A 26,876-nucleotide genomic window follows, 5' to 3' on the forward strand; every position below is an offset into this window, starting at 1 on the left:
TTGTATCATATTTTTAATAGAGGTAGCGCCTACCAACACATGTGAGTCCCACTTATATTAGATAGATGACACAAATATATGATAAGAGTAAAATTTTTGAAAAAAATGATACTAAATTTGAGTTTCAGACTCAAAGTGACACAACTTGAGTTATATGGAGCAAAGTAGGTTAAAGTAGAGTTTCAAGCAATAAAGGAAAAAAGAAGCCCGGAATTCTATCGTGAGAGTCCTTTCCAAGCCCAAAAGGCCCATTAACTATAGTAGTCGATGGTCCAGCGGCCTAAGCCCAGGCCCATACTCGGTTAACACTAGCAGAACAACTGTCACTATCAGCTCACAACATAGAGAGCTCTGAAAACCCCACCGAGGGTTTAAGAAGTTCGAGTGGTTCCTTCCGCTCTCTTCCTCTCATCTTCCGATGACGACGACGACGGAGACCGTGAGGCTTCGGGTGGCATTCAAGGAGCGCCACATTCTGAGCAAGTCGCAGAGGACACAAGGACTCCGGCGGAGCTGGATTCTACTCAAGCCTCACCTCCGCATCATCTCCGACCTTGCGGCCCATCTCCTACACGCTTTCGGCCTCCACCGTTCTTGTCCCGATGGCCTCCTCATCTCTGTAAGCATCCCCTCCCCATAACCTAATTCCCCAAAGAAATTTGAAATTTTAATACGCAATTTTGATTTTTTTTTTTTCGCAGATGGATGGGTTTGTGCTTCCGCCTTTTGAGTCGACCTCCATTTTCAAGGATAAAGATATTATCAGGTCAGTTTATGCTTGTATTATCGGAAAATGTGGGGTTTTTTTTTTATTGGGTATGTATTTTGATTTGTGATTTGTGATTTGAACAGTGTGAAAAGGAAAGAGGGCGCATTGTCTGAAATTGCATTGATTGATGATGGAACAAACGCTATTGAGGTGGAGGAAATTGTGGAGAGGCAACCAATTAATGGAGGCATGAAGCTTCTGGCTAATGAGGAATTCGAAAAGGAGACCGGAGGATATGATAGTGATTCGGAAGAGGGTGAACCTGACCAAGTGGAGGATATACTTCCTGTTGAAAATGCACCCGATACCGGTTCAAACAGACGGTCCAAGAAAAGGAAGCTTTCAGACAAACCTCAGAGCTCTAAGTATGTCTTTTACTCGATTTTCTGGTTATTTGCGACGGCATGCAACAAATGTATCATTTGTTCAGCTGATAGAATATTAGTGTGCTATGGTTGGCATACACGTTTATTCCGGGGCAAACTTTAATTGGAACTAAAATGAAATAGTTATTTCTTCCTCATCCAGTCGAGGTTTCTTAAAATAAAGAAGTAGTTATATATTTCCTTACCACATCTATCAGCGATACTTTGGCATTCTAACTGCATTCCTGTATATTATTATGTAAGCGTTTAAGGTGTTTATGATATCATGCACGTTTACTGAGGCACCTGACTTGCATTTATATATTTCAGGAGGAAGAGAATTAAATCTGCTGCTACCGCAGAATGTTCAGGTTTACCTGAAGACCTTCAGAATGATGTCCGTACGGAGAAGAAAGAAAGTTCTCCTCAGTCTCATGTTCTTACCAAAAAGAGTCGTTCCAAGAAGGAAAAGTCGTTTAGTGTAGAGGATGGACCGGATCATTCAAGCACTCCTAAAACTGACAAAAGAACCAATGGAATAGGTCAATCACTGCTCAATGGAAAGAGGTAGCTTTCTGGCCTTTTTATATATGATGATGATGATGAAATGCAAAAAGTTTTGTTCCCATAGTCACCATTTTTGCTAGCTAAACCCTATAGAGCTAGGTTTTTAGAATTTTATGTCACCAAATTTCTGTAAGACTGTAAACATCTAGTACTCACCATTTTTGCCCATTTTTTCTTTTCCCCAATTTTGTTTGATAGGTCCTGTCAGCTTCAAGAGAATGAAATAAAGGGTGTGGTTTCATCTGATATGCCTGATGAAATTAAAAAGGTAGTAGTTATCACTATAATCTGAGATGTACGTGCTGTTTGTCATACATTTTTTTATATCTGTTATAAGTTTAAATTTGTCAACTCTTTTTATCTTTTTTTGTCCTAGATTCCTAGTAGAAGTGCTCGACGTAAAAAGGCCAAAAGGCAATGGTTGAGGGAAAAAATGAAAGCTGAGAAGGAAGAGGTAATGCGGTGTTTAAGATGATAAATAGATAAAGATTCCTCTTTCACACACATACACCCACAAGTGCACATGTGTACACACATGTGGGAGTATTTGGTCCTTCAGCTTAAGTTGATTTTCTGAAGTAAATTTATCTGCTTTTTACAAGAGGGACTACTTTTTTCTCCTGAAATAAAGTTGTATATAGCTTTCCAATTTGCAGTTACATCAGACGCAATTGCTCAAAACAAATAATCAGCAATCAACTGGTAAAGATAAACGTCAACAACCAAACACAAACAGTGAAGGAGAGGATGAACAATCAGACACAGATAGTGACGGAGAGGATAAGCGAATGAAAACAGATAACAATGAAGTGAATGAGCAACATAACACGGATAAGGATAAGGAGGAGGATATTGTTCCTGTAGTAATTAGGCCAGGACATATTCGCTTTGAACCCCTCGGAAAAGGTATGTATGGGTCATATCTTTGGATAGATAATTACTTATGGCATTTGAGTTCACCAATATTTTTTACGATTTCATACTTGAATTATGGATAATTTGTTACTCCAATTATCTGATGTGTATACTTGTTCCAGTGGACGGAGATCAGCCTATTCAGCAGAATAGAAATCCAGTGGTATGTTTCTCTTCTTTAGATCATTATAGACTTTTCTCTTCTATATGGGCTACTGAAACTACTCAAAAAAAATTATTTCTTGAAAAGTAAGATATAGGGTCTTGGAAGCTTGAAATTGGCTTAATCTATTGAGATATGTGATTTCTTCATAATTGTATGTCCTGCCTGCTTCAGGAAAATTTTCGGTGGAATGGAATAACCAGCAAGAAGAGGGGTCAAAAATGGGGTATGGAGAAAACAACACATTCAAGAAGTGACCACGAAGATCTGAATCAAGAGTCGCCTGAAATACTGGGTATCGAAAAAGAGATTCCTGTAAATGACCACATGGACTTCGATAAGCTTGAGCTCTGTACCTCTTTACCTAAGGTTTGTAGCTTTCCTGCTTTCCGTTTTGTTTGCATGGATATTTGTTTCCCTCATCTAAGAAAAGATGTTAGAAAGAGTTACTGGCAGTTGGCGTTGTACAATCGCACCTTTTAGCTGCTTGAACCTTTCTTCTGTCTTTTGCACATTTAGCTAATGCTCTGGACCACTTTTAAATTGATATAAAGCGAGATGATACTGTAAAATGTTTTCCATATCAAAGTCACTCTTGTCCTTTATATTCCATTTGTTTTAGTATTAAGGAAATAAGTATTAATTTGCATTTTAATGTGTTGCAGGAAGGTGATCAAATTGCATATCGCTTGATTGAATTAACATCATGCTGGACTCCTGAAGTTTCCTCATACCGAGTATGACTCTTTCTTCTCTTAAATATCTATTGACTGTTATGAACATAAATCTTTACCATCAAAGATTTACTTGTCCTGTAGGTTGGAGAAGTGTCACGGTACGACCCTCAATCAAATAAGATTATGCTAGTACAGGTTCCAGAATATTCCATTGTTTTTGCGGAGACAGATGAGGCATCTGATGTGGTACCAGATACATCCCTTTACAGGGAAGATCGCTCTTTAGAGGTATTTGAACTACCACTTCCATTGTGTTGCAAAGTGTGATACATTCATTTACTGTTGTACTACCCTTTTTTGATGATAAATATTTGTATGATCGAGTTATAGTGATGACCAGTACCGTCATCCTATGACCCTTTTTGTACTTATATGCACTCATCTTTTATTTGCCTGTCAGTGGCTGTGATTTACTGCTTCATAGTCTTTGATTGCTAGAATCTGACAAGTATTGATCCTTTTGCAGGTAGATTATTCTTCCCTTATTGATGTCCGCATTGTTAAGCATGGCAACCTCAACACAGCCAAAGCAGTCCATGGAGATAAAAATGTAGCATCAGGTTCCAGGCAGCTCGACAAAGACAAGGAAACTCGTGCTGCTGCAAAAGGTACTAATTGGATTTCCCCATTTCGTATCTGTTTCTGCGTACCGGATGTGAAGGCTCATTTGAAGCGTTACACATATGAAGAATCTGAATATGATTTGTGATTGTTGTTTACATATGTTGAAAATGGAAAAGCAAGTGCATGGGATGAAATCAGCAAGGCATTGAACGCAAAGAAGGCAGAACTGTCGCAGGAGGAGAACGGTTGGAGTAAAAACGATGGTTCAGTTAGGAGCTCGTGGTCGTATAGGGGCTTGAGAGGTAGCGCATTAGGTCCAACAGTGGCTCGTTTGAGAGCTCAAGGGCTATGAAGACCTAATAGTGGGGACATTGCCTCCGAGGTAACTGCAGTCCTTAGTTTTGTGAACTTTCACAGAAGAAATAGAATACGACTTTCGCCTTAAAATTGGTACTTCCGGGGTATGTAATGTGCAGTCGTTGGTGCAATTCACGGCCATTTTGTTGTATAGTGTGTTGTAACTTACATTGGAATGTTTTGAATGGTCCAACGCTAAGCAAGAACAGAAACTATTACCGTATCAAGCTTGTTCTCTCGATCTTGCCGGAACCGAAAGTTGCGAGCAGAACTTGAGGAGCAATTCGAAATATGAGTTTGATTATCATTTCAACTGAAATGGCAACACCTTCGGTGCTTTACAGGGGAAAAATATATTCCGGATTCACTTATTTGAATTGATACTATTTATCTGCCGTATAAACAGAACTTATAATTTCTATCAGCGTAACGCCGACTTGTTCTCTATACATGTTTCTGTACCACTCCAGACATCACTCAAGCCGGTAAGAGGCCCGGGATGCCAACTCCCCTCTCATGATCTGCAACCTTCATAAAACCCGATTCTTCCAATTCTTCAAGTCGCGATTATGTTTTCTGTATGGATATACGGCTCAGATGGATCAGGAACTCTTCCGGCTCCTCACCTTCTCTTATTATCTGCATAAATAGGCATTCAGAGGCAAAGATTAGATATGCTAATGTGCATTAATCAGACATTGATTAGAAATTACAGAAGCAATTAAGCAATAATGAAAAACAGAGAAACAATGTATGGTAATTACCTGTACAGGGGAATTCATAGGCAAACCCATGCGATCGAGCAAGTTGTGTCCTATGGCCTCCCAGTGAAGATGTCTATCCTCACATGTCGGACTTTGCCCTTCCTCCTGCAATACTTCGAGTCCCAACCAGACAAATAAGATACCAGGATTACTTGTGCCTGCACTCGTATCTGGAGCTGGCAAAAGATACGCTGATCCAGTATGAAGTTCGTGAGACTGATGCGCCTCCACTTTATTCAAAGAAGGCCACTGGTACAAAACAGGGTTGATCACTTTCGCTGCTTTCGTGATCCTTTCAGATTTCAATTCGTTTCCATGGTGACTAACGTTCACATCTAACATTAGGTCTTCTCTGTGGCTCACAGTTTCAGATTGGTTGCAATCAGTGTCCATTGCATCATCAGCCATGTCAGGTAAGGAGAAGGACCGTGAGCGTACCAGATTCCTCGGAACTTTTGGTGTTTCATCAACCAAAGGTACCAACATTCGAGGTGGAGGATTACTCCCTCTACGCTCCGCAATAGAGGGGGAAATCCCCTTACATGGCAAACCTGTATTTGCCATTTCCAAGGTAGAATCAGGAGAAAATGCTTCCGTAGGCGACGGGGGAGATTTTTTGAAAAGCAAGCTTGAGTTATCTGCCAAAGAGATATTCTTAACATTAAATGGATCTGTGGAATCCAAGCCAGAAGGTGAAGGCTGTCGAGAAGACAAATATGACAAGTCCGACCAATTGGAAGATGAGGGTGAAAAGGTAAATGAACTGGAGTTTTCAGAGGTTGAAGGGGAGAGTGTTGGGGATTTGGAGCTGAACTTGGGACTTCTGTCAGGAAAACAAGAAAATGAATCAGGTGAACCACAAAGAGTTGTAGGTAACAGTAACTTATCGGTCAGAGGAGCAAAGCGTTCTACCTCTCTAACAGTATCTGTTACCCTACGTGGGCTTTTATTTGGATAACATTCAAAGGAATCTGGTGAACGACAAAAGTGACGTGATGCTGATAATGGCGACGAAGGCTCGATTGGGGAAACGGAGTCTTCTGCTTCTTTATGAGTTTCCACAACCATATCCGATTCATCACCGGACGGGGTAGGGCTTCGGTTCACCTCAGAAGATGTGACCAATCCTTTCATAATTCCGCTTGCAAACTTTTGCCGCAATCTACCCCATCCATTTTCTCTGGCTGGAAGGCAAGTTTCTGATTCGGTATTTGATACTGAAAAAGGTGGAACAACCCCACCTGCAAGTACCTTATGAAAAATTTCGAAATCCAAATTATATTCGGCAACCTTCCTTTCACCAACCTGACCACACATCGCTGCAGAAACCTTATCACCTGCGGAAGAAAAAGTTTCTACCTTTTTGGCATCTGTCTTGCTGGAATCTTCTGCTAAGAGTCCGTTGGAAAGAGCATCCCAGAACTCCAACGGTTCTTCACCTTCATTGATGTCCACAATCGGGCCCTTTGCCCTCTCATACTGGATGACCTGAAAGGCAGCTGCCTTTGCATTATCTGACATCATTGTGTTGCAATCCTTTCCAATCCAGACGTATATAGCAGATGGAACATGCACAATGAACGCCCCACGAGAGTCGAGTCCTTGTGGACCTGGGTGTCCCAACGTCTTTGGCACCAGATGAAGAGGATCATACGATGAATGCGGGGCCATCCGATACATCCTTAACATGGAATTTGGGCTTGCAGGCACAGCATGTACCCTCTTCTGGCACTGAAGGAGTTGACAAGCAAAACCCATATTCGGGTTAGTCACCCCTCTCGCTGCCTTCACATACTGGAACGCATCTTCAAAGCTGTGGCCCTCCCTCCACATTAGGTATGCAATGACCAGAGAGGTGGACCGAGACACTCCCTGACAACAATGCACGAAAACTCGCCCGCCTTGCTTTCGAACATCTTCAAAATAATCAAACACATCATAGAGTATACTCGTAATGTCCTCCGATGGGCTATCTCGCAACCAAAGTGTCTTGTACACAAGATCATTTCTGAAATACTCGGGAGAAACAAACCCAACACAGTTCAGCACATGAGTGATCCCATTCTGCCTCAAAATCTCGCGGTTCTTAGCCACGGCATCACTTCCTAAGAATATATGATCAGCAATTCTCGAGCATTCTTTGTTGAAAAACGCAAGTTTATCCTTCTTAAACTCAAACTCTCTCCCAGGTTCTTCTGGGTTCGAATTCAGAAGCGGTTTAGCCGAACCTCTCGGGGTCTGCGGTTGAGGCCAGACCCCGAGATCATCAGACCCCGCCCGCGGCCACTCCTTAACGGTATTTCTGGCTATTGAAAGGGGCTGAAGTGGAGGGAGGCAGGACCTCGCTTTACTAACCAGCTGTGGCCTCGGATATGGATTGTTATGCTTAGAGGGTGACCGGTCAGACCACGAAACCGACCGCAAGTAGGTTTTCCGGGAAGTACTTCCGGCGAGCCGGTTTTTCTCTTCTTCCCCTAACATCTCAAAGTTTTTGACAAAAATTCTAAAAACTAATCGATACCCATTGAAGGATACTTCCAGGAAATAACATAGAACCCATCAAGTTGAAAATTTTGGCATAAATAGTTGGTATTGAAATTTCAAAACCTCTTCTCTCTCTGCTCCTTTTCTCACCTAAAACCCTTGACCCTCTCTCTCTCCTCACTTTCTCTCTCTAAAGATTATAGCTTTTCAATCTAGGCAGTTGATTAAGAAGCAATATTCAAACACGAAAACGACTGAGTAAAACCCTAAACCAATAGAGACAAGCAGAAAGTTGGAAAGAAGGAAAAAGTCAGGTATTTTTTAAGAGAGACTCACTTGGAAATTGGAAAAATGGGCAACCATCTTTCCAGCTGAAGAATCGCTTGGTATGTGTGACGGACTTTGAAATCCGGAGGAGAAGAAGGGAGAAGAAGTGAGAAGAAGGGGAGGAGGCTGAGTTTTGGGAGAACGAGTTGGACTGAGTCACTTGGGGTTTGGAGGGTTGTTAACTTCTTGTTGGTAATGGTTATGGTGGGTTGGTTTTAGACTGGCGGGGGCATGGGTCAAACTGCCACGTCGTCCATGATCTAACAAGCAATGCATGTCGAGTCTTGTGATGTCATTTACACATGTATAGTTCGGACCACCGAGAGAATCTTGTGGAGGAATACACTCAAGTTACGTGATTCGTAAGACAGTTTTCATCATTTTTTTTTAAAGGGAATGACTAAAGGTTTTGTCATGACAATTTATGACTTGCCGTGTGGTTTATTAGCGTGTGATTCATCAGCGATAAAAAACGAATCCATAATTTGCCCTGTGAAATAGAGTTTAAATTCGTCCTCAACCACTAAACCATCATGTTGTAGTTTCGTACAATTTTTTTAAAGGTACAAGATTTTATGTATTTGATAATTTAATGTGGATTTCATTTTTGAGATTTGAGAGATATTAGTTAGACAACTTGTTGAAGAGTTTTTTTTTCCTTAATCGAGATTTTTTGATGCATAAATTAACTTGTACATTGGGGAGGGGAGTATCTCCTTATGGCAAAGTATATCATGTTATATTTATCTCTCTTATTACATGACCCAAGTTGAGCTAAAGTTGTTTCGAGAAGGACATAGGAAATGGGCAAACATGTGTTCTCAATTTCAAAGCAAGTAAAAGATCAAATTTTGAACTATAGTGAGGGTCAAGTTCTACACACTACCATCGTGATGTAAAATAAATGGACAAGGATTGTCTGCTCTTCTTGTTCATGTGCCATCTCATGCCCTCCTGTTTGTGTGGTCACAGTTAAGCCACATCAACATTTTATATTACTATTTATTTTTGTCTTATTATCTCTATAAAAAAAATAATATAAAATGTTGACGTGGCTTAACCGTGACCACACAAAACAGGAAGGCACGGGAACAAGGAGGGCAAACAATCATTGTCCAAAATAAATAATGTATTTTACTAGTTTTGTGAATGAGGGACACCAAAACGTAAGCACCAAACCAATATTATATTATATCAACCCTAATTTGTGGTCATGCGTTCTGGTAAATTTGATCAGTGTTTGGGAAAGGAATCCTCTAATCCACCTAGTTTGGGATTCGGGTCGTTGAAATTTGATCCAACGGCTACAAATATGGTGCCTCTTTAAAAATGATAATAACTGTAGCCGTTTGATCAAATTCCAACGATCCAAATCTCGGACTATGTGGATTTGGTGGAAAAGGGATCCGCAGTGTTTGAACCTCCTAGTAAAGAATGTCAGAAACTAAACATGGCTCGTTGATCTTTGAGGAAATGTTTTCTTGGTCATGCCATTTCTGGAAGGCCTCAAACTGTTCAAAGTTTTGAAACCCTAATACTTAACGAGGAAGACAAACTGTCACACGACCAGAACGGCAGTGACAATTGAGTCCAACATTCTACTTTCCGGTTTATTTTACCAATTAGAATCGAGCAACCAACAAGCATAACACCTCCAAAACTCCATTAATCCAAGTTGAATGGAGGTGCAAAAGTGGTAATTATTAATGTTCTAAAAAACGATAGGCGCTAATTAGGCAGCTAGTTGGGGGCATAAGCGAACTAGACGGATTTAAGTAAATTAATTATATATTGTATAGATAAGTGCCTATTTATACTTAAAAAACGTATAATTGTATTGGCATACATAAATTGTAAAATAAAATGTTATATAGATTATAAAGTATTATAACATATTGAAAATATGGGGAATAAACATTTAATGAGTGTTCATCTAAGTATTTAGCAAGTCTCTTACATTTTATTGGCAAAATAAAATGCAAAAAGAAAGTTATTGATTTTATGTCTAAGTGAGAGTCGCGACGTAAGCGGGTGCTAAGGTGGGTTTAGGCGGGCTATATGGAAACCTAAGCAGGTCTACGCGCACTTTCTTAATTTTCAAATGCATAGAAACTAATCGGAGCGGTAGCCAACAACTTAGCGCTTAAGCGGTGCTAGACGGGACTTAGACAGCACTAGGCGGGGATTTTTAGAACCATGGTAATTATTATGACAATTGGTATTGCAAATCATAGCTCCAATTAAACAACAAGTGACAAGAAAAAAAACAAAAATGTGTGACCAGGAATTGACAAAATTGCCTTGTTGTTCAAGGACGATTTGTTCAAACTTCCAAACTGATGGGATGGATAAGCGGTTGATATTTGACCAACAAATACAGAATAACTTGCATGCATAATCCATGCTTAGATTTTATGCACTAATAAGTTAAGGCAAAATTACATTTTAAATTTACAAATTTCGCCCACAGAATAAGTCCCTTCACTATAACATGAAGTTATATTATATGTTTGTTTATTTCATTTAAAATGGTATAAATGGTCGATTTTTTTTTTTTTGGAATTAAATTTGTAAATTAAATTGATAAACTATATAATGTTGTCAATAAAAAATAAGCATGTTAATCAACACTTAATTAATAATTTAATCATCAACTTTCAGTCATTATTGTTACGCTAAACCTTTTTAGTGTAGTCCACATGAGTTGCACCAAAAGAAAAGAAGAAAATAAATTATCATAGCAGAAATAGAAAATATTGGTCAAGAAAGGTGGCCAAGAAAGAAAGAATCAAATTGCCATTTTTATCCGGTCCCCTACCCAACACAAACTTGTCTTATATTGCATGTCATACTTGCTTTTATTTTTTTATTTTTGTTATTTTTTAACTGAGCGATAGTATTAGTAAATTAGAAGTTAATTGTTCATGAAGATCAAACCCGCACCAAAATGCATAGGCTTAATATTTTCCACCACTGTGATAAGACGGTGTCATACTTGTTTATTATTAGCAAGTCCGGATGCAAATGAGATTGGGCCAACACAAGCTGTCTTCAAAACTCAAAGCCCAACTCAAACCCAAAAGAAAAATACTTAACTTCCAATTCAGGCCAGCCCAAATACACAGCCCAACAGAAAATCTTGAAACCCAACAAACCCAAACCCAAACCCAAATCCACCCACCCTCCCCTGCCCCGCGCCGCATTGAGTCCATCACCACCATTGTTGAAACCAGGTAGCCTTGGCAGCTGCTGCAGCTATACCTCCTATCGAATGGCTTCGGGAACCGACGTCGTTTCACCTGCAGCTAAACCCGCTCTTCCCTCCGCCGTCTCCATTTCCGGGGCTGTAGTCCCCCGTTTTCCTCTCCGCCGGATGCCATACACTCCGACGCATTAAGCTCCTTGACTGTCTCTGCTATGCATTCACTCTGATATGTATCGTAGTCTTGGCGTTCACCGCCTCATATACCGGAGCCGCATAGTGTACTACGTGAAAACTGGCCTCATCGATCAAGCACTACAGGTGTTCGACGAAATGACCCACTCGGACTGCCGGGTCTTCAGCGTCGACTACAACCGCTTCATCGGCGTACTCGTCAAGCACTCGCGGTACGATCTCGCCGAGCACTACTACTACGAAATGGTGCCGAAGGGGTTCTCATTGGACCCCTTTACTTACTCAAGGTTCATTTCTGGCTTGTGCAAGATTAGAAATTTCACCCTCATTGAGAAGCTTCTTCGAGACATGGATAGGATTGGGGCATTGCCTGACATCTGGGCTTTCAATATATATTTGAATCTTCTGTGCCAAGAAGACAGGATGGATTTCGCTTTGGAATTGCTTCATAGGATGGTTGACAAAGGAAGAGAGCCGGATGGTGTATCGTATACTATAATTATTGATGGGTTGTGTAAAGCTGGACAATTTGATACGGCAGTTGATATTTGGAATGGTATGATTAAGAAAGGGTTCAGGCCTAATAACATTGCGTGCACGGCGCTGGTTGTTGGGTTGTGCAAGGGTCGGAAGGTTGATTTGGCTTATGACCTTGTCATTGATGAAATGAAGGGTAGTGTTAATTTTAGTAGTTTGATTTATAATGCGTTGATTAGTGGGTTTTGTCGTGCCGGTAGGATTGATAAGGCACAAGCAATCAAGTCATTTATGAAGAGAAATGGTTGCGAGCCGGATTTGGTTACTCACAATGTGTTGTTGAATTATTGTTGTAATCAGTTCATGTTGGAGGAGGCTGAGAAGTTGATGAAGAAAATGGAGAGGGGTGGGATGGAACCTGATGTGTATAGTTATAATCAGCTTCTCATGGGCCTTTGTAAAGTTAATAGACCGGATAAGGCGTATTTGTTGATGAGAACTAGGATGGAGCCAAAAGGGTTGTGTAATGTTGTGTCGTACAATACCATCATTACAGCATTTTGCAAGGCAAGCCGTACCCGAAGTGCTTACAAATTGTTTGAGGAAATGCGTCACAAGGGCACTGTGCCAGATTTGGTTACATTCACTATTCTTATAAATGCCTTTTTAAGAGAAGGTAGTTCAGAGATAGCCAAGAAGCTTCTTGATCAGACAACAGCAATGGGTCTGTTGCTTGACTGTATATTTTACACTACAATAGTTGATCACCTATGTAAGAATGGGAAGATTGAAATGGCTTATAGTGTTTTCAGTGAAATGTTTGAGAAGGGAATCACCCCTGATGTGATTTCATATAATGCTCTCATTAACGGGCTGCTCAAGGCTTATAAAGTGAGTGACGCTATGCATCTCTACGAGGAAATGCAGACTAGAGGGTGTAGTGCTGACGGGGTAACTTTTAAATTGATAATTGGAGGTCTCATAAGGGAGAATAAGCTGTCAGTCGCTTGTAGGGTATGGGATCAGATGATGGAAAAGGGCTTTACTCTTGATGGAGCTTTCTCCAAGACTCTGGTTAATGCCATCAATTCAAAAGATGCTACATGAAAATGCTAAACGGTTAGTATATTATAGGAACCCTTGTAGTTTTTATGTTCATGTACCAATATATGTCACTACAGTTATACTGATTTTTGTAGTTGACGTTCAGTTGTATAAATTTTTTTGGTAACAAGTTGTGTAAGTTTTGGTGCTTATTATGGAACCTGTGATGCTACTGACCTGTTTTTATGTTAGATATGGTTTAGTGGTTCTAATGATTATGCTATCGTATTGTCTGGTCTATCACAGAGTCAATAGTAAGAGGCACTTGTTAGAGAGGATTTCACCTCATCAAGCCTGGTCTTGTTACCACCTTGTGCTCTTTCTGGCAAGCTACAAACAACTCAGGTACGAGCTTGTAGGATTGATTTATGTACATATATTGCCTTTTGATATGAAGATAAGTACGGGTATTCTGCTGTTTGTGAGTGTCGTCAAACAATATGCATGGGTGTGAATGAGGACGTGGGGGGAAGATAGACAAGGGAGCCATGGATGTTTAGCCTTTACATTGTGTGCTGAATAAGTATAAAGATATCCTGGATATATTCCAGTGTTTATGAGAATATATTTCACCGTCATTAAAAATTGACAGTGGCACTATCATAGTAGAAGGATGTGTCCATGTATGATTTGCCTCCCTAACTTGATGCATGCATTCCGCTAAAAATGCCAAAAGGTACTTCAACCTACTTTGTTCTTTTCTTTGTCCTGAGGGACAATAGATATAATGCAAGCGGGCTTTGCAAGAACCAGACTACTTCAAGGTAATTGCTTACCTTTCCTCTCATTCTAGTTTTATCACTCCCAATTTGTCCAAGGAAGGTCAACTAAGGGGATGCCTAATGAAGATTTCAGAACTACATATTGATTCGGTATCCTTATTAATTTCTGGACTGATGAAGTCAACCTTTAATTATGGCTGAGTTCTTGGTCTTGATTACATGCCTAGCCTTAAGTGTTATTTACCAATATAGTTCTGAAGCAATCTAGAGTTTTGATTCTCGTTTTCATTTTTGAAGTAAGATGAGATGATGTAAGCAATCTAGAGTTCAGATTCTCGTTCCCTTTGTTCTTTATTTTCTTAGGGTGCACCGTGACCCTCTTGTGCCTATAGATGACATGCAGAGGCTGCAGATCATTTTTACGAATGCTAATGTGAGAGCACTATTAGTTTGGGCGTAAAAATGCTGAAGTACGGCTTCTTATTCGAAATGCAGTGAGTGTCGGACCTTCTGCCACTTATCCTTCCCTCTTTTTCTTACTTGGGTTGGATGTTATTCTAGAAGATTTAAGAATGATGGCATTTGTACTTTTCCTTCGCATGTAGGGACTAGCAGAGAGAACAACCAAAAATTTCGGCCGTGTCCTCATGAAGAAAAGCGGATTAAAGAAGCTTGGGCATCCTTGCCTTGCTGGAGTCTTGAGGATGGAAGAAAGCAACGAGAACTTCCAAGGAATCACTACTAGTTTTCACAGTTACAACACACCTGCTGACCGGGACTCCGAGTCACATCACAACATCATTCGGTAACGATTAAAGATGTTCTCTGTTCATGAACAAGTTAGTGTTGAGTGGTATAATTGGCAGAGAGAGTGTTTATATCCAGTTGAAGTTTGTATCTTCTGTAGCATTTAGCTTTAGGCAAGCTGGGTATCAGGGGTAAATATGTAAATTGGATGCCACCCTAAAATACTCAGAGCTCGGAAGCACATACAGAAAAAGTTGTCACGGAAGATGACTTGCGTCCCACGCTTAGCTACATTTTGATTCTTTGCCTTTTCAAAAAAAAAAAAAAAATCCTTGAAGTTTTCTTCAAGTCATTCTCTTAACACCAGCTCCTTCCTTACTATTTTATTCTGCATCCACTCTATCCTTCACTTGTTCATTTCTCAGTACTACTCTGTGCCGCCATGTCTCGCCGTGGAGACACCAACCCCCATTTTGTCCGGCCATATCCGTCACAATATCCAGAACAACTTCCCCAAACATCCCCACACAGTTCATCGGTGCCACTCCCACATCACCCTGGGCAGCATCCTGAGCAGCCCAACCTCAGACCACAATGGCCTGGACCGCATCCCCCCGAACAACAAGTTGAGCCAGGAACAAGACAATTACAGCCACCCCGCCGGCCCCGGTCTAAGCATCCGTCGGGTCATTTGGTGTCATTTCATCCAGTCCTTGAAGAACATCCTCCTCGGACAGACCAGCAAACCCCCCACCTTGATCATGAAGACCAACAGCCTCGGACAAAATATCCAGGCCAGAAAACCCATGTGGCAGCCCCATACGATGATCATGAAGGAGAACAGCGTCCTCTGAAAAAGCATCAAGGCCAGAAAACCCCCCCTATAGTTCCAATGGTGCCAGCCCCGCATCATGGTCGTGAAGACGAGCAACATCGTCGGCCATACCCACAAGGGCAGCCGCATGGCCGGCATACTCGCCAACAGGGCTTGCACGCACCACGGCCTAAAAAAACCAATGTCCTCGCATGGTCAGGAGCCATTTGCTGTGCAATATTTTGGGTTCTCGTTATCTTAACCGGCCTAGTGGTTCTCATAGTCTATCTTGTTTTTCGTCCCCGGACTCCGAAATTCGACGTCTCTTCCGCCACACTAAACGCAGCGTATCTTGACATGGGATATCTTCTCAATGCCGACGTTACAGTGCTGGCAAACTTCACCAACCCAAACAAGAAGGTCAGCGTTGACTTTAGCAACCTGATCATTGATCTTTATTACGGAAATACCCGCGTTGCTACGCAGTACATAGAACCCTTCTCTGCACAGAGGCGTCAGTCCATGTTCGCAAATGTTCATATGGTGGCTAGCCAGGTTCGTCTCGGAGTGCTGGAAAGCATAAGGCTCAAGAAGGAGATGGAGACCGATCGGGCCAGATTTGAGGTCAAGGGGTATTTCCGAGCACGAGCTAACTTCGGAAACATCCTCCGGTACTCCTACTGGTTGCACGGGGACTGCCAAGTTGTGCTCACTAGACCTCCTGATGGAGTTCTGGTCGCCAGAAAATGCAAGACAAAACAGTAGGTCATTGTTTGCTTCTTTTTTTTCTTGGATTGTGTTTCAAGCATCGAATTTTCGTAAATTACTTCCCAACTACTGCACTGTAATTTCTCAAGCAGCAGAAAATAAAAGCAGACCAGCTTTTTGACAATGTACAAGACAAGAAGAATGATATTTATTGCAATACGTGAAACATGTTACAGAGTGATAGTATACTGAGAAAACATAAACAAACAAATACACAGGGCGAACGCCAAACTTGTTCAGAAAGCGCATCACACCTTATTGTATCGAAAACTTGTTACATTTCATCTTCATGGTACAAAATCGAACAAGGAGAAACTGGTGAGAACAGGATATTTACATTAGCTTTCGTGCAGATGTGAAAGTACAGAAATCCAGGGTTCCCGGCGAGCCCCTTCATGTTTGTGTATGCCAAGAAATGACAATCAGGAAAGCAAGAAAACCCCGCTCTTCAATAAGCCACTACTCCGTAATGCACTCCAAGCAAACCTACTAACAATGCAAGAATGGATTTTCCAACTGGCTAAAACCTCCGGTAATGATCCCTGGTAAAGAAGGGATGCCTAAGGGCTTCTGGAGCTGTTAGCCTGTTGGAGGGATCAAATCTAAGGAGACCTTGCAGGAGGTCGATGAGATCACCAGCTGAATGATCGACATGCTGCATCACTATATTCTGCCAAAAATTATATAAATTGATTAACCTTAAAGGTTTTATTTGAATAACTTGTCTGGACGTGTTCCAAAGCAAGTGTGTAAAAGTGCAAGATTCTATATACCTGGAGCCGATGTAGCTTTAAAACAGCTTTAATACTTTCTCGAGAAGTTGCACCTTCTGGCCAGTCCAATCTACCCCGTCTGACATACTTCTCAGCATGACGGCTGAACCAAGAATACAGAAGTAGCAAAGGAGACAGTGGTGAATATAGGCTAACTGATGTGATCTGAACCTTAAGATATGAAAATTACGACGAAATTCCTCAAGAAACCACATACTCCACTCTTTTCAACATGTGATGTGGCATTGGACCTAAAACCCTCTCCATCATAGCCAGGTGTTCCAAGTTCTCGTGTGTCTGAAACAAAGCTTCTCCCTGTAAAGAAATTCATTCTTTTTTTCTCAGAAGTTCTATACATTTTTTTCTAATCCAGAAATCTGGCGGAGACTGATGGACCATTATAATTCAGAGACATACCGAACACAACTCTACCAAGATGCAACCAACACTCCATATGTCACATGGATAACTCCATCCAAGTCCTGTAAATATTAACAATCTTATGAATGTTAAGATATAAATTGATAGCAAATATTCAAAATGCAAATGATTCGCAAGATAACAGAAGGCATAGTAATAGCATACCCAGAATAACCTCAGGTGCCCGGTAGTGCCTTGTCGACACAATGTAATTGTGCTCTTGATGCTCATAGGCTGTGCTGCCAAAATCAATAACCTTGATAGCACTAGACTTTGGCAACCTTCTATAACTGGTTCCATCTTTTGGTGGCCGGGATGAAAACTGTGACAGCAAAGAAATAAAAGCAAATGACAATTTTCAATAAGTGAACTGGATTCAGATAAGAGGTACAAACAATAAGCGAACCGTGTCATCTGAAGGGGCAAAAAGGAATAAGAAAACACTAACTGCAGAACAATATAATTATGATCACAAGAAGAAATACCTTATTGTCGGGTACTTTAATGTATTCTGAAGAAACAAATAGTATGTTCTCAGGCTTCATGTCGGTATGGATGAGACGCATATCATGCATGACTGCAAAAGTTACACGCCACAGGAAGCATAAAAACTAGTAGTGTTGCAATTTAAATTCATTTTCCAGTCCAATAAAAGATGCTCACAAGGTATTCATACATGTCATGGAAGTAAGCTTTACTAAAAAGAAAAAAGCAGAAACTACGGGTAAATTTTAAAGAAAGAAAGGTAAAAACTTATGGAATACTACAACTGCTGCTGTAAACTTAGAGAGATAAGAGAAACAACAGAGGTCCAACTACACACATGCTACACATTCCAACAGTTGCCTGCCAAGTTCACGGACAAGATCAACCGGAAATGCATGATAATTATTTTTCCGGAGGAAATCGTATAAGCTTGGCCCAAGCATCTCAAATACCTGTTAAGACCATTTAAATTCAAAAATGTCTTAACCCCCAAAATATTGGTGAAGTTGGGGAATCATTTTATAAAAAATCAAGCATATACTTACGATACATATATGGTTACGATAGTCAAACCAGTTCCGTATTTGAACACAACTGCAAAGAATAAAGCCACTTAACAATTGACCCAAATTTCATTTTACAACTGCTAAGAAGCAAAAGAAATAACCATGACAGGATAAGTATACTCACCGACTTCCATTTCTGTCATACTTCCCAAGCAACTGTAGCACATCAACTTCAATCATTGCTGCTTCACGGTATTTCTTGATACTCCTGACAACTTTTATAGCTACCATTTCTTTTGTTTCCCTATCCCAGCATTCCAAAACCTGACCAAAAGTTCCTACACGATACAAAGAGCAGAAATATGAGAAGACAGATCAAAGGTACATGAACCCATCCAGACATAGGTCTAAATCCAGTTAAAACCTAACCTTCACCAATTTTTCGGTGGATCTTATCTGCAAGTACAGAAACAATAGTTTAACCAGAGAACTACAAATATTTTACAAACCAAAAATATTGACAAAAAACAATGTGTCTGTGTGTGTGTGTTAAATGAAACAAATATTCTATACTACTCGGGCTAAATTATTTTGGCACGCACACAGTAAGGAAAAGAATAAACCATAAGGAAAGATTCAACACTTTAGATATATACATATATTTTCAAATTCTAGAGCAACCCTAAAGTCCAAAGTAAAGGTCCTAGAACTTTTTACTTGTAAGTAGATTTTCTATGTGAATAATTTTATTGGAAATACACCGTTGAGTAAAAAAATGAAAAAGTTGGAAGTACATCAGTGTGATTTATTAGGTTATGAAAGTTTAAAATACAGCATAAAAAAGACACATGAAGAATGTAAAAGAAAAAACTCTTCAATGGTGATTGAACGTAATTACAGCGAGATGTTAAATTTTCTCCAAGCGCAAACATGTAATGTCCATCTTTGTCATCATCTCGCCGCGGGGGAGAGCCTTTTTGAGTCAACCCCTTTACAAAAACACTAGGATGGTCTGGGAGTACTCCCGTAGGTCCAAAGCTTGTCCCATTTCCAACATCTTGCTCATAATATATTCCTGACTGAGCCTACACACAGCCATTTATTCATACTCCACTATACAAACATTAATACAAAAACTTCACCCCTTACCCATCTATCATTCATTTCTAACATTTTCCCTCATCTTTTCTAATCAACCAAACAGAAAATCAATGTATGCAAATTATAACACCCGAATAACAAAAATTTCGAGCTTCGTCATGAAAATACTAACAATTCAGTAATTCAATTCCAAATTATTTACTTATAAAATTAAATTTCCTCAAACAATATTAATTCATGTCTGAGGCAATATTTTTACCCCACTTAGTGGGAAAAGGCTTTGTTGTTGTTGTTGTTGTTGTTTGTCTGAGGCAATATTTTAGATAAGATCAAAATTATCCAAGAAAACTAAGAGATCATGAAATTTGGAAAATGGAATCATTAAAATTATCCAAGAAAGCTAAGAGATCTGAAGTTTGGAAAATGGAATCATTTCTATCTTCTACCCTCAAATTATTTCCTAACCAGTCGAATTTACCACACAAACGAAGAAAAATTGGGATGAATTCAAAATTGAAAAGCTAATTGAATGAATAAAATAAACAAATTAAAGCCTAAATAAACGGAAAAAAAAAACCACAATTTTGAGAAATTTGATGAAATAAAGGGTGAAAAGTGTACCTTTGGGTGAGGCTGAGGGGGGTCCCAAGCAAACCTGGGGCGCTTTCTTGGACGCCGATCAATGTGTGAAAGAGGGAACTCCGACACGTAATCCATCTCCATACAATTCAAAACCCTAACCCTAAATTCACCGATCTGATTAAACGAATAGATCACGAGAGACGGAGAAAACGCCCTAACCCCTGTTCTTTGTGATCTACCGCAAGCCGTCGGATGTGATTGGGAGGAATAATCTGGACTGTTGGTTGGTACGTGGAGCTGTTGTGCGGCTGGATTTGAACCCTGGTTGAGTTTGGTGTTTGGAGCATTCTTAAGAGGCTTGAGCATTTTATGTTGGGTTATGGGCCGGAATTATACTTGGATTTTTGCTCATCAGTCCAACTTGAAGCAAAAGTGGGCCGTAGTTGGGCTTGGGCCGGTTTGGAATTTAAGCAAATTTGAAATGATGCGCAAGTAGGATAATGTCGTGTTAACAACTCACAGGTTGACTGCGGTTGGGCCGGTTTGGAATTTAAGCAAATTTGAAAGGATTCGCACACACCTTTCTCGTCCGCGGCGGTACGCAGGTTTGATTCCAACAAAAATGACTTTCACACTTTCTTCCTTTGCAACTCTCAGTTTCGTTGTTTTTATCCATCGACTCACTTTTTGATTTGTTCAATTCAAAAGTAGTAACAAAAGAAGGAAGTGCATAAATCATTAGCATTAAATAATTGATCCTTAAAAAACATTACTTTTGGACTAAAATCTTAACTGAGATAGAAAAATTAATTCAGTCATTTGATTTGTGTCCAACTCAGATTTAAGTTTCTTATGTGATAGGACCGATGAAAATGGTGAAAGGTATAGAAAAGTGAAGCAAGAGGCGAAGAAAGCTGTGAGAGAAGCTAAGTTAGCGGCTTATGACGATATGTATAAGCGACTAGATACCAAAGAAGGAGAGGTGGATATCTATAAACTAGCTAGAGCAAGGGAAAAGGAGACAAAGGACCTAAACCAAGTGAGGTGCATCAAGGATGAGGATGGAAAGGTTCTTGCTACAGAGAACGCGGTTAAAGACAGATGGAAAGGTTATTTTCATAATCTTTTCAATGAAGGACATGAAAGGAGTGCTTCTTTAGGGGAGTTGAGTAACTCAGAAGAGTGTAGAAACTACTCTTTTTATCGTAGAATCCGGAAGGAAGAAGTGGGTGTAGCTTTGAAGAAGATGAAGCATAGAAAAGCAGTAGGCCCAGACGATATACCAATCGAAGTGTGGAAAGTTTTGGGAGAGACAGGTATAACATGGCTCACTGACCTTTTCAATAGGATTTTGAAAACGAAGAAGATGCCGAATGAGTGGCGAATGAGCACTTTGGTGCCTATCTACAAGAATAAGGGCGATGTACAAAATTGCATGAACTATATGGGAATTAAGCTAATGAGTCATACAATGAAGCTCTGGGAGAGAGTCATTGAGCATAGATTGAGGCAAGAGACACGGGTTTCGGACAACCAATTCGGGTTCATGCCAGGGCGCTCAACCATGGAGGCAATCTATCTCTTACGAAGATTGATGGAAAGATATAGAGATGGGAAAAAGGATTTACACATGGTCTTTATAGATTTGGAAAAAGCGTATGATAGGGTCCCAAGAGACATTCTTTGGAGGATTTTAGAGAAGAAAGGAGTACGAGTAGCATATATCCAAGCTATACAAGATATGTATGAAGGAGCAAAGACTGCCGTAAGAACTCATGAAGGACAAACTGAAAGCTTTCCCATAACTGTAGGATTACATCAAGGCTCATCCTTAAGTCCATACCTTTTTGCGTTGGTAATGGATGAGTTAACAGGACGTATTCAAGGTGATATTCCTTGGTGTATGCTTTTCGCAGACGATATAGTGTTGATAGATGAAACTCAGGAAGGGGTAAATGCAAAGCTTAACCTTTGGAGAGAAGTGTTGGAATCTAAAGGTCTTCGCCTAAGCCGATCAAAGACATAATATATGGAGTGCAAGTTCAGTACAAATGGAGGCCAAAACGAGTTAGGGGTGAGGATAGGAGATCAAGAAATACCAAAGAGCGACCGTTTTCGTTACCTAGGATCTATCTTGCAAAAGAACGGAGAATTAGATGGAGATCTCAACCATAGAATACAAGCTGGATGGATGAAGTGGAAGAGTGCATCCGGCGTGTTGTGTGACCGCCGTATGCCACTGAAGCTCAAGGGAAAATTTTATAGGACGGCAATAAGGCCGGCGATGCTGTATGGCACAAAATGTTGGGCGGTGAAGCATCAACACGTACACAAAATGGGTGTAGCGGAGATGAGGATGCTTCGTTGGATGTGTGGGCACACGAGAAAGGATAAGATTAGGAATGAGGATATCCGGGGTAAAGTAGGAGTAGCCGAAATTGAAGGAAAGATGAGAGAAAATCGGTTACGGTGGTTTGGACATGTGCAAAGAAGGCCTACTGACGCTCCGATTAGAAGATGCGACTATGGGACAGAGGTTCAGGGCCGAAGGGGCAGAGGAAGACCTAGGAAAACTTTGGAAGAGACCCTAAGAAAAGACTTAGAGTACTTGGATCTAACGGAGGACATGACACAGGACAGAACACAATGGCGTTCTAAGATTCATATAGCCGATCCCACTCAGTGACTTGGATTTTCCAAGTCTCCAACCGAGAAGTTTTCCTCACTCGGGAAATTAAGGGAACACTACCTCAACCTATATGCTCCACTCACAAAGCTTCAACATACAAGCTTCAACAAAAGAAAATTCAAAGAACTTAGCGAAGAAGGCTTTGGTGTATTTAACACAATACGTTGAAATGAAGGAAAGCTTATTTATTGATATCCCCGATAAGTTACAAATATGTACATATACTTGAGTCAAAATAAACAAACAAGAGGGAGTCTTCACAAAGGTTGCTTAGGAGAAGTCTCAGCAGTCGGTAGAGCCTCAGAAAGAGAAGGCACCGGAGGGGGATCATTCGGAGCCTCAGTACTAGACAAAACCCTAGAAGGAGGAGGCATCAGAGATTGATCATTTGGAGCCTCATTACGCGGTACAGCCCCAGAAGACGAAGGCAATAAATGCCTTTGGAACAAACCCACAAATCTCTGATGATCAAGTAAAACCTGACCATCAGATTCCTTCATCTGGTCAAGCTTCCTCTTCATGTTTGTAGCATAGTCATGTGCGAGCCGGTGCAACTGTTTATTCTCATGCTTGAGCCCTCTAATCTCCTGTTTGAGACTCATCACTTCAGCCGCCAATGATTCAACTTGGCGGGTTCGAGCAAATAGGCGTTGGGCCATATTAGACACATAACCTGCACACTGAACACTGAGAGCCAGAGAATCCTTAACAGACAACTCATCAGACCGTTTGGAAAGTAGTCTGTTATCTTTGGGAGTGAGAAGGTTCCTGGCCACTACCGCAACGGTCATATCATTCTTCATCACGGAATCCCCAACGGTAAGAGGACCAGTAGGGGAGACGAAGGATGGGCGCCATATGTTGTCTGGAGAAGGCGGGGCTGCCTCTTCAACAAGGTTCAAGTCAAAACGACGGTCGGAGGGGCCAGACATTTTCAAAGGTGTTGAAGAAAGAAGAGGTCGGACAAATCAAGATCTTAGAAGTGCAAGAATGGAGCTTCTACTGGTGGATATTCAAGTGTGCTTTGGAACTTAATGTCAGCCCCTATAAAAATCTGCACTCGACGAAGCTTCAGAAATCGAAGAGGCGCCTACTCAGAAATCGAAGAGGCGTTTGCTTTCTCAAAAGTTGGGCTGCTCAGAGACCACGAGGGTCGATCTCAGAAATCGAAGAGGTGTTTGCTTTCTCAAAAGCTGGGCTGCTCAAAGACCACAAAGGCCGATCTCAGAAATCGAAGAGGCTTGCTTTCTCAAAAGCTGGGCTGCTCAGAGACCACGAGGGCCGATTTCAGAAATCGAAGAGGCACCTACTTTTCCAGCCTTGTCAGCACCTGTCACACGCACACTCAGCTTTGCGGAAATTATGGGCATTCTGTCGAAGATTTCTGGCGAAGTAGAAAGCACATGAATCGTACTGTTCAATCACCCACTTCCCACACGTAACAGTAGCTCATGGGTACCACAGATAACTTTGCCAAAGTTCTCTGACAAAGTTGAGACACGTGAAGCTTGCAGCTCCCACTACATCGCTCTGACCAAGAAGGGTAAAAGAATTGCAAAGAAACAACACTAACAAAGTTTAGACACATAAATTTTGAAGGTCTAGCTACCATATTATTACCCACAAGGGTAAAGGAACAGTACCACTGCTGGATAATTGGAAAGTCCCGGTGTGTCAACCTCTGTGCTTCGTGGCAGGGTAGACTAGCAAACATGCCCAACCTTTACTCACATTCGAGAAAACACTCCTAACAAGATTGCTTGCTCCAAAATTGACGAGGCACCGCCTTCCGAATCTCGAGAGCCAGACTCCCAACATGATTACTTTCTCAAAAATCGAAGAGAGGGTAAAGGAACAGTACCACTGCTGGATAATTGGAAAGTCCCTGTGTGTCAACCTTTGTGCTTCGTGGCAAGGTAGACTAGCAAACATGCCCAACCTTTACTCACATTCGAGAAAACACTCCCAACAAGATTGCTTGCTCCAAAATCGAAGAGGCACCGCCCTCCGAATCTCGAGAGCCAGACTCCCAACATGATTACTTTCTCAAAATCGAAGAGAGGGTAAAGGAACAGTACCACTGCTGGATAATTGGAAAGTCCCTGTGTGTCAACCTCTGTGCTTCGTGGTAAGGTAGACTAGCAAACATGCCCAACCTTTACTCACATTCGAGAAAACACTCCCAACAAGATTGCTTGCTCCAAAATCGAAGAGGCACGGCCCTCCGAATCTCGAGAGCCAGACTCCCAACATGATTACTTTCTCAAAAATCGAAGAGACACCGCTCTCCGAATCTCGAGAGCCAGACCCCCAGCAGGATTGCTTTCTCAAAAATCGAAGAGGCATCGTTCTCCGAATCTCGAGAGCCAGACCCCCCGACAGGTCTGTAATCTTCACACGCAACATCAGCTTTCCAGATACCACAAACCACTTTTTCAAAGGGCTCTGACAGAGTTAAAACATGTGAAGCTGGCAGCTCCCACTACCGTGCTATAACCAAGCAGGGTAAATGAATAGCATTATTACTTGATGTTAGGGAGACTCCTATATATGTCGACTTCCATCCCTAACGGACAGGCAGACCTGTAAAAATGCTCAACCCTTTCTCTTATCTGAGAGGGCACTCCCAACAAAGCCTTTCGAAATATTCAGCTTTCTTTCCCCCCGATAATACCTCTGTAAACAAGCTATACTAGAGCAAGAATATCTCATATCATCAGGGTTAAAAGCAAGAGTATCCCATATCATGCTTTTTCCCTGTCTTTTCCTTTGGCCTTGTTCTTACCTGCAAGACAAGGAGAAAGAGAGCAATCAGTCAGCACTTGGAATCAAGCTTCCAGCCAGGAACTGACTGCCTGGAACCCCTTACCTGATTACTTACCTGGCATTGCTCTCGAGTACTCATCTTCAACATACTCTAGATTTGATGGACTTGTTTTGACCCTCAAATTCTTCAGTCGGCCTTATACTCTGGAGGAAACCAGAAAACCCTCCAGCCCAGTTCAAGAATAAGCCTGTGGAAAGTTACTTCTTCAAAAGCAAAAGTATCCCATATCATCTCTCCTCATTTTTCTTCTCTTTATCCTTCATGCTGCCTGCAAGATAGGGAGAATGTGAACAATCAGCCGGAGCTCTGATTTCTTACCTTGTCTGTCACCTCTTTCAGCAGATCCCCCAGCTCGGCGACTTAGGGGACTCCTACTACATGGTTTGTATCTCGCTTGACCAAGCATGAAACTACAAGTAAGCTTCAAGTGAAATTGATACATTACCTTGTGCATCTCCACCAGTTACAGATACAGATAAGGCAAGTCAAGACGATACCACACTCCGGTACTTAGAAGTTTCGTGGCTACGAGATCATTCTCCCACAATATTTCCTAATGTCATTTGTACTAAATCATTCACTTGTACTCACTAAAGGAGAGCTTGAACCTATGTACTTGTGTAAACCCTTCACAATTAATGAGAACTCCTCTATTCCGTGGACGTAGCCAATCTGGGTGAACCAGGTACATCTTGTGTTTGCTTTCCTATCTCTATCCATTTATATACTTATCCACACTAATGACCGGAGCAATCTAGCGAAGATCACAAAAAGTGACCGTTTTCGCTACCTAGGATCTATCTTGCAAGAGAACGGAGAATTAGATGGAGATCTCAACCATAGAATACAAGCTGGATGGATGAAGTGTAAGAGTGCATCCGGCGTGTTGTGTGACCGTCGTAGGCCACTGAAGCTCAAGGGAAAATTTTATAGGACGACAATAAGGCCAGCGATGTTGTATGGCACAGAATGTTGGGCGGTGAAGCATCAACGTACACAAAATGGGTGTAGCGGAGATGAGGATGCTTCGTGGGATGTATGGGCACACGAGAAAGGATAAGATTGGGAATTAGGATATCCGAGGTAAAGTAGGAGTAGCCAAAATTGAAGGAAATATGAGAGAAAATCGGTTCCGGTGGTTTGGACATGTGCAAAGAAGGCCTACTGACGCTCCGGTTCGAAAATGTGACTACGGGACAGAGGTTCAGGGCCGAAGGAGTAGAGGAAGACCTAGGAAAACTTTGGAAGAGACCCTAAGAAAAGACTTGAGTACTTGGATCTAACGGAGGACATGACACAAATGAGCGCAATGGCGTTCTAGGATTCATATAGCCGACCCCACTTAGTGGGAAAAGGCTTTGTTGTTGTTGTTGATGTGATTTGTACTAATATTTTTCTGCATAATATTGCTTTATGTGAATTGTAATGCTCATAATTTATTTATCATTGGC

At 41.2% G+C, this 26,876-nt stretch overlaps 8 protein-coding genes across 16 annotated transcripts; 5 read left to right on the top strand and 3 right to left on the bottom strand.

The window, feature by feature from the left end:
- The first annotated feature begins 332 nt into the window (after positions 1–332).
- LOC126597608 (coilin-like) lies at positions 333–4,756 on the top strand. Of its 2 annotated transcripts, none has more exons than XM_050264407.1 (13): positions 333–619; positions 702–766; positions 853–1,134; positions 1,465–1,701; positions 1,900–1,969; positions 2,078–2,155; positions 2,343–2,607; positions 2,739–2,779; positions 2,954–3,148; positions 3,445–3,516; positions 3,598–3,744; positions 3,983–4,124; positions 4,257–4,756. In XM_050264407.1, the coding sequence occupies exons 1-13, from the start codon at positions 419–421 to the stop codon at positions 4,430–4,432; spliced, it is 1,971 nt and encodes a 656-aa protein (XP_050120364.1). In that variant the 5' UTR covers positions 333–418; the 3' UTR covers positions 4,433–4,756. The 2 variants fall into 2 exon arrangements, with proteins under 2 accessions (XP_050120364.1, XP_050120365.1); XM_050264408.1 differs by having other exon boundaries at positions 334–619; positions 2,358–2,607.
- LOC126596815 (coilin-like) lies at positions 419–4,432 on the top strand. The gene is made up of 13 exons (XM_050263471.1): positions 419–619; positions 702–766; positions 853–1,134; positions 1,465–1,701; positions 1,900–1,969; positions 2,078–2,155; positions 2,358–2,607; positions 2,739–2,779; positions 2,954–3,148; positions 3,445–3,516; positions 3,598–3,744; positions 3,983–4,124; positions 4,257–4,432. Exons 1-13 carry the CDS (start codon positions 419–421, stop codon positions 4,430–4,432), a joined length of 1,956 nt encoding a protein of 651 aa, XP_050119428.1.
- LOC126597605 (protein-tyrosine-phosphatase MKP1-like) lies at positions 4,710–8,202 on the bottom strand. The gene is made up of 2 exons (XM_050264401.1): positions 5,202–8,202; positions 4,710–5,076 (listed from the first exon to the last, which is right to left on the bottom strand). The coding sequence occupies exons 1-2, from the start codon at positions 7,680–7,682 to the stop codon at positions 5,005–5,007; spliced, it is 2,553 nt and encodes an 850-aa protein (XP_050120358.1). The 5' UTR covers positions 7,683–8,202; the 3' UTR covers positions 4,710–5,004.
- A 2,670-nt stretch (positions 8,203–10,872) lies between these two features.
- LOC126597616 (pentatricopeptide repeat-containing protein At1g13040, mitochondrial-like) lies at positions 10,873–14,820 on the top strand. Of its 3 annotated transcripts, none has more exons than XM_050264420.1 (4): positions 10,873–13,005; positions 13,237–13,754; positions 14,105–14,206; positions 14,318–14,820. In XM_050264420.1, the coding sequence occupies exon 1, from the start codon at positions 11,446–11,448 to the stop codon at positions 12,991–12,993; it is 1,548 nt and encodes a 515-aa protein (XP_050120377.1). In that variant the 5' UTR covers positions 10,873–11,445; the 3' UTR covers positions 12,994–13,005; positions 13,237–13,754; positions 14,105–14,206; positions 14,318–14,820. The 3 variants fall into 3 exon arrangements, with proteins under 3 accessions (XP_050120377.1, XP_050120376.1, XP_050120375.1); XM_050264419.1 differs by having other exon boundaries at positions 13,237–13,335; XM_050264418.1 differs by having other exon boundaries at positions 13,237–14,206.
- Positions 11,446–12,993, top strand: LOC126596833 (pentatricopeptide repeat-containing protein At1g13040, mitochondrial-like). Its single transcript, XM_050263488.1, has one exon. It carries the CDS (start codon positions 11,446–11,448, stop codon positions 12,991–12,993), a length of 1,548 nt encoding a protein of 515 aa, XP_050119445.1.
- Positions 14,821–14,901: 81 nt separating the features above from the next.
- On the top strand, positions 14,902–16,038 carry LOC126596835 (NDR1/HIN1-like protein 13). Its single transcript, XM_050263491.1, has one exon. The coding sequence runs from the start codon at positions 14,902–14,904 to the stop codon at positions 16,036–16,038; it is 1,137 nt and encodes a 378-aa protein (XP_050119448.1).
- Positions 16,039–16,167: 129 nt separating this feature from the next.
- Positions 16,168–20,290, bottom strand: LOC126597620 (serine/threonine-protein kinase AFC1-like). 5 transcript variants are annotated; one of them, XM_050264422.1, is made up of 12 exons: positions 19,949–20,290; positions 19,125–19,311; positions 18,656–18,682; positions 18,411–18,564; positions 18,266–18,314; positions 18,058–18,172; positions 17,720–17,811; positions 17,400–17,556; positions 17,232–17,296; positions 17,032–17,129; positions 16,815–16,917; positions 16,168–16,711 (listed from the first exon to the last, which is right to left on the bottom strand). In XM_050264422.1, exons 1-12 carry the CDS (start codon positions 20,273–20,275, stop codon positions 16,562–16,564), a joined length of 1,524 nt encoding a protein of 507 aa, XP_050120379.1. In that variant the 5' UTR covers positions 20,276–20,290; the 3' UTR covers positions 16,168–16,561. The 5 variants fall into 5 exon arrangements, with proteins under 5 accessions (XP_050120379.1, XP_050120380.1, XP_050120383.1 ...); XM_050264423.1 differs by lacking the exon at positions 19,125–19,311 and having other exon boundaries at positions 19,949–20,097; XM_050264426.1 differs by lacking the exons at positions 18,656–18,682; positions 19,125–19,311 and having other exon boundaries at positions 19,949–20,088.
- Positions 20,291–20,771: 481 nt separating this feature from the next.
- LOC126597625 (uncharacterized) lies at positions 20,772–24,964 on the bottom strand. Of its 2 annotated transcripts, none has more exons than XM_050264435.1 (2): positions 24,713–24,964; positions 20,772–24,277 (listed from the first exon to the last, which is right to left on the bottom strand). In XM_050264435.1, the coding sequence occupies exon 2, from the start codon at positions 23,528–23,530 to the stop codon at positions 22,856–22,858; it is 675 nt and encodes a 224-aa protein (XP_050120392.1). In that variant the 5' UTR covers positions 23,531–24,277; positions 24,713–24,964; the 3' UTR covers positions 20,772–22,855. The 2 variants fall into 2 exon arrangements, with proteins under 2 accessions (XP_050120392.1, XP_050120391.1); XM_050264434.1 differs by having other exon boundaries at positions 24,496–24,964.
- Positions 24,965–26,876: the final 1,912 nt, after the last annotated feature.

This window comes from Malus sylvestris, chromosome 13 (assembly GCF_916048215.2).
Source record: "Malus sylvestris chromosome 13, drMalSylv7.2, whole genome shotgun sequence".
In the NCBI taxonomy this organism is placed as follows: Eukaryota; Viridiplantae; Streptophyta; class Magnoliopsida; order Rosales; family Rosaceae; genus Malus; species Malus sylvestris.

Excerpts from the sequence above, each read along its gene's own strand:
- LOC126596815 (XM_050263471.1), top strand. The coding sequence starts at position 419 with ATGACGACGACGACGGAGACCGTGAGGCTTCGGGTGGCATTCAAGGAG. Across the intron at positions 2,156-2,357 it reads TGAAAGCTGAGAAGGAAGAG|TTACATCAGACGCAATTGCT; the intron begins GTAATGCGGTGT and ends TCCAATTTGCAG. Across the intron at positions 3,517-3,597 it reads CTGAAGTTTCCTCATACCGA|GTTGGAGAAGTGTCACGGTA; the intron begins GTATGACTCTTT and ends CTTGTCCTGTAG.
- LOC126597608 (XM_050264407.1), top strand. The coding sequence starts at position 419 with ATGACGACGACGACGGAGACCGTGAGGCTTCGGGTGGCATTCAAGGAG. Across the intron at positions 767-852 it reads AAGGATAAAGATATTATCAG|TGTGAAAAGGAAAGAGGGCG; the intron begins GTCAGTTTATGC and ends TGATTTGAACAG. Across the intron at positions 3,149-3,444 it reads TCTGTACCTCTTTACCTAAG|GAAGGTGATCAAATTGCATA; the intron begins GTTTGTAGCTTT and ends AATGTGTTGCAG.
- LOC126597605 (XM_050264401.1), bottom strand. The coding sequence starts at position 7,682 with ATGTTAGGGGAAGAAGAGAAAAACCGGCTCGCCGGAAGTACTTCCCGG. Across the intron at positions 5,077-5,201 it reads CTATGAATTCCCCTGTACAG|ATAATAAGAGAAGGTGAGGA; the intron begins GTAATTACCATA and ends CTATTTATGCAG.
- LOC126596833 (XM_050263488.1), top strand. The coding sequence starts at position 11,446 with ATGTATCGTAGTCTTGGCGTTCACCGCCTCATATACCGGAGCCGCATA.
- LOC126597616 (XM_050264418.1), top strand. The coding sequence starts at position 11,446 with ATGTATCGTAGTCTTGGCGTTCACCGCCTCATATACCGGAGCCGCATA.
- LOC126596835 (XM_050263491.1), top strand. The coding sequence starts at position 14,902 with ATGTCTCGCCGTGGAGACACCAACCCCCATTTTGTCCGGCCATATCCG.
- LOC126597620 (XM_050264422.1), bottom strand. The coding sequence starts at position 20,275 with ATGCTCAAGCCTCTTAAGAATGCTCCAAACACCAAACTCAACCAGGGT. Across the intron at positions 18,565-18,655 it reads CCACCGAAAAATTGGTGAAG|GAACTTTTGGTCAGGTTTTG; the intron begins GTTAGGTTTTAA and ends TGTATCGTGTAG. Across the intron at positions 17,297-17,399 it reads GGCACCTGAGGTTATTCTGG|GACTTGGATGGAGTTATCCA; the intron begins GTATGCTATTAC and ends TAATATTTACAG.
- LOC126597625 (XM_050264435.1), bottom strand. The coding sequence starts at position 23,530 with ATGTCTGGCCCCTCCGACCGTCGTTTTGACTTGAACCTTGTTGAAGAG.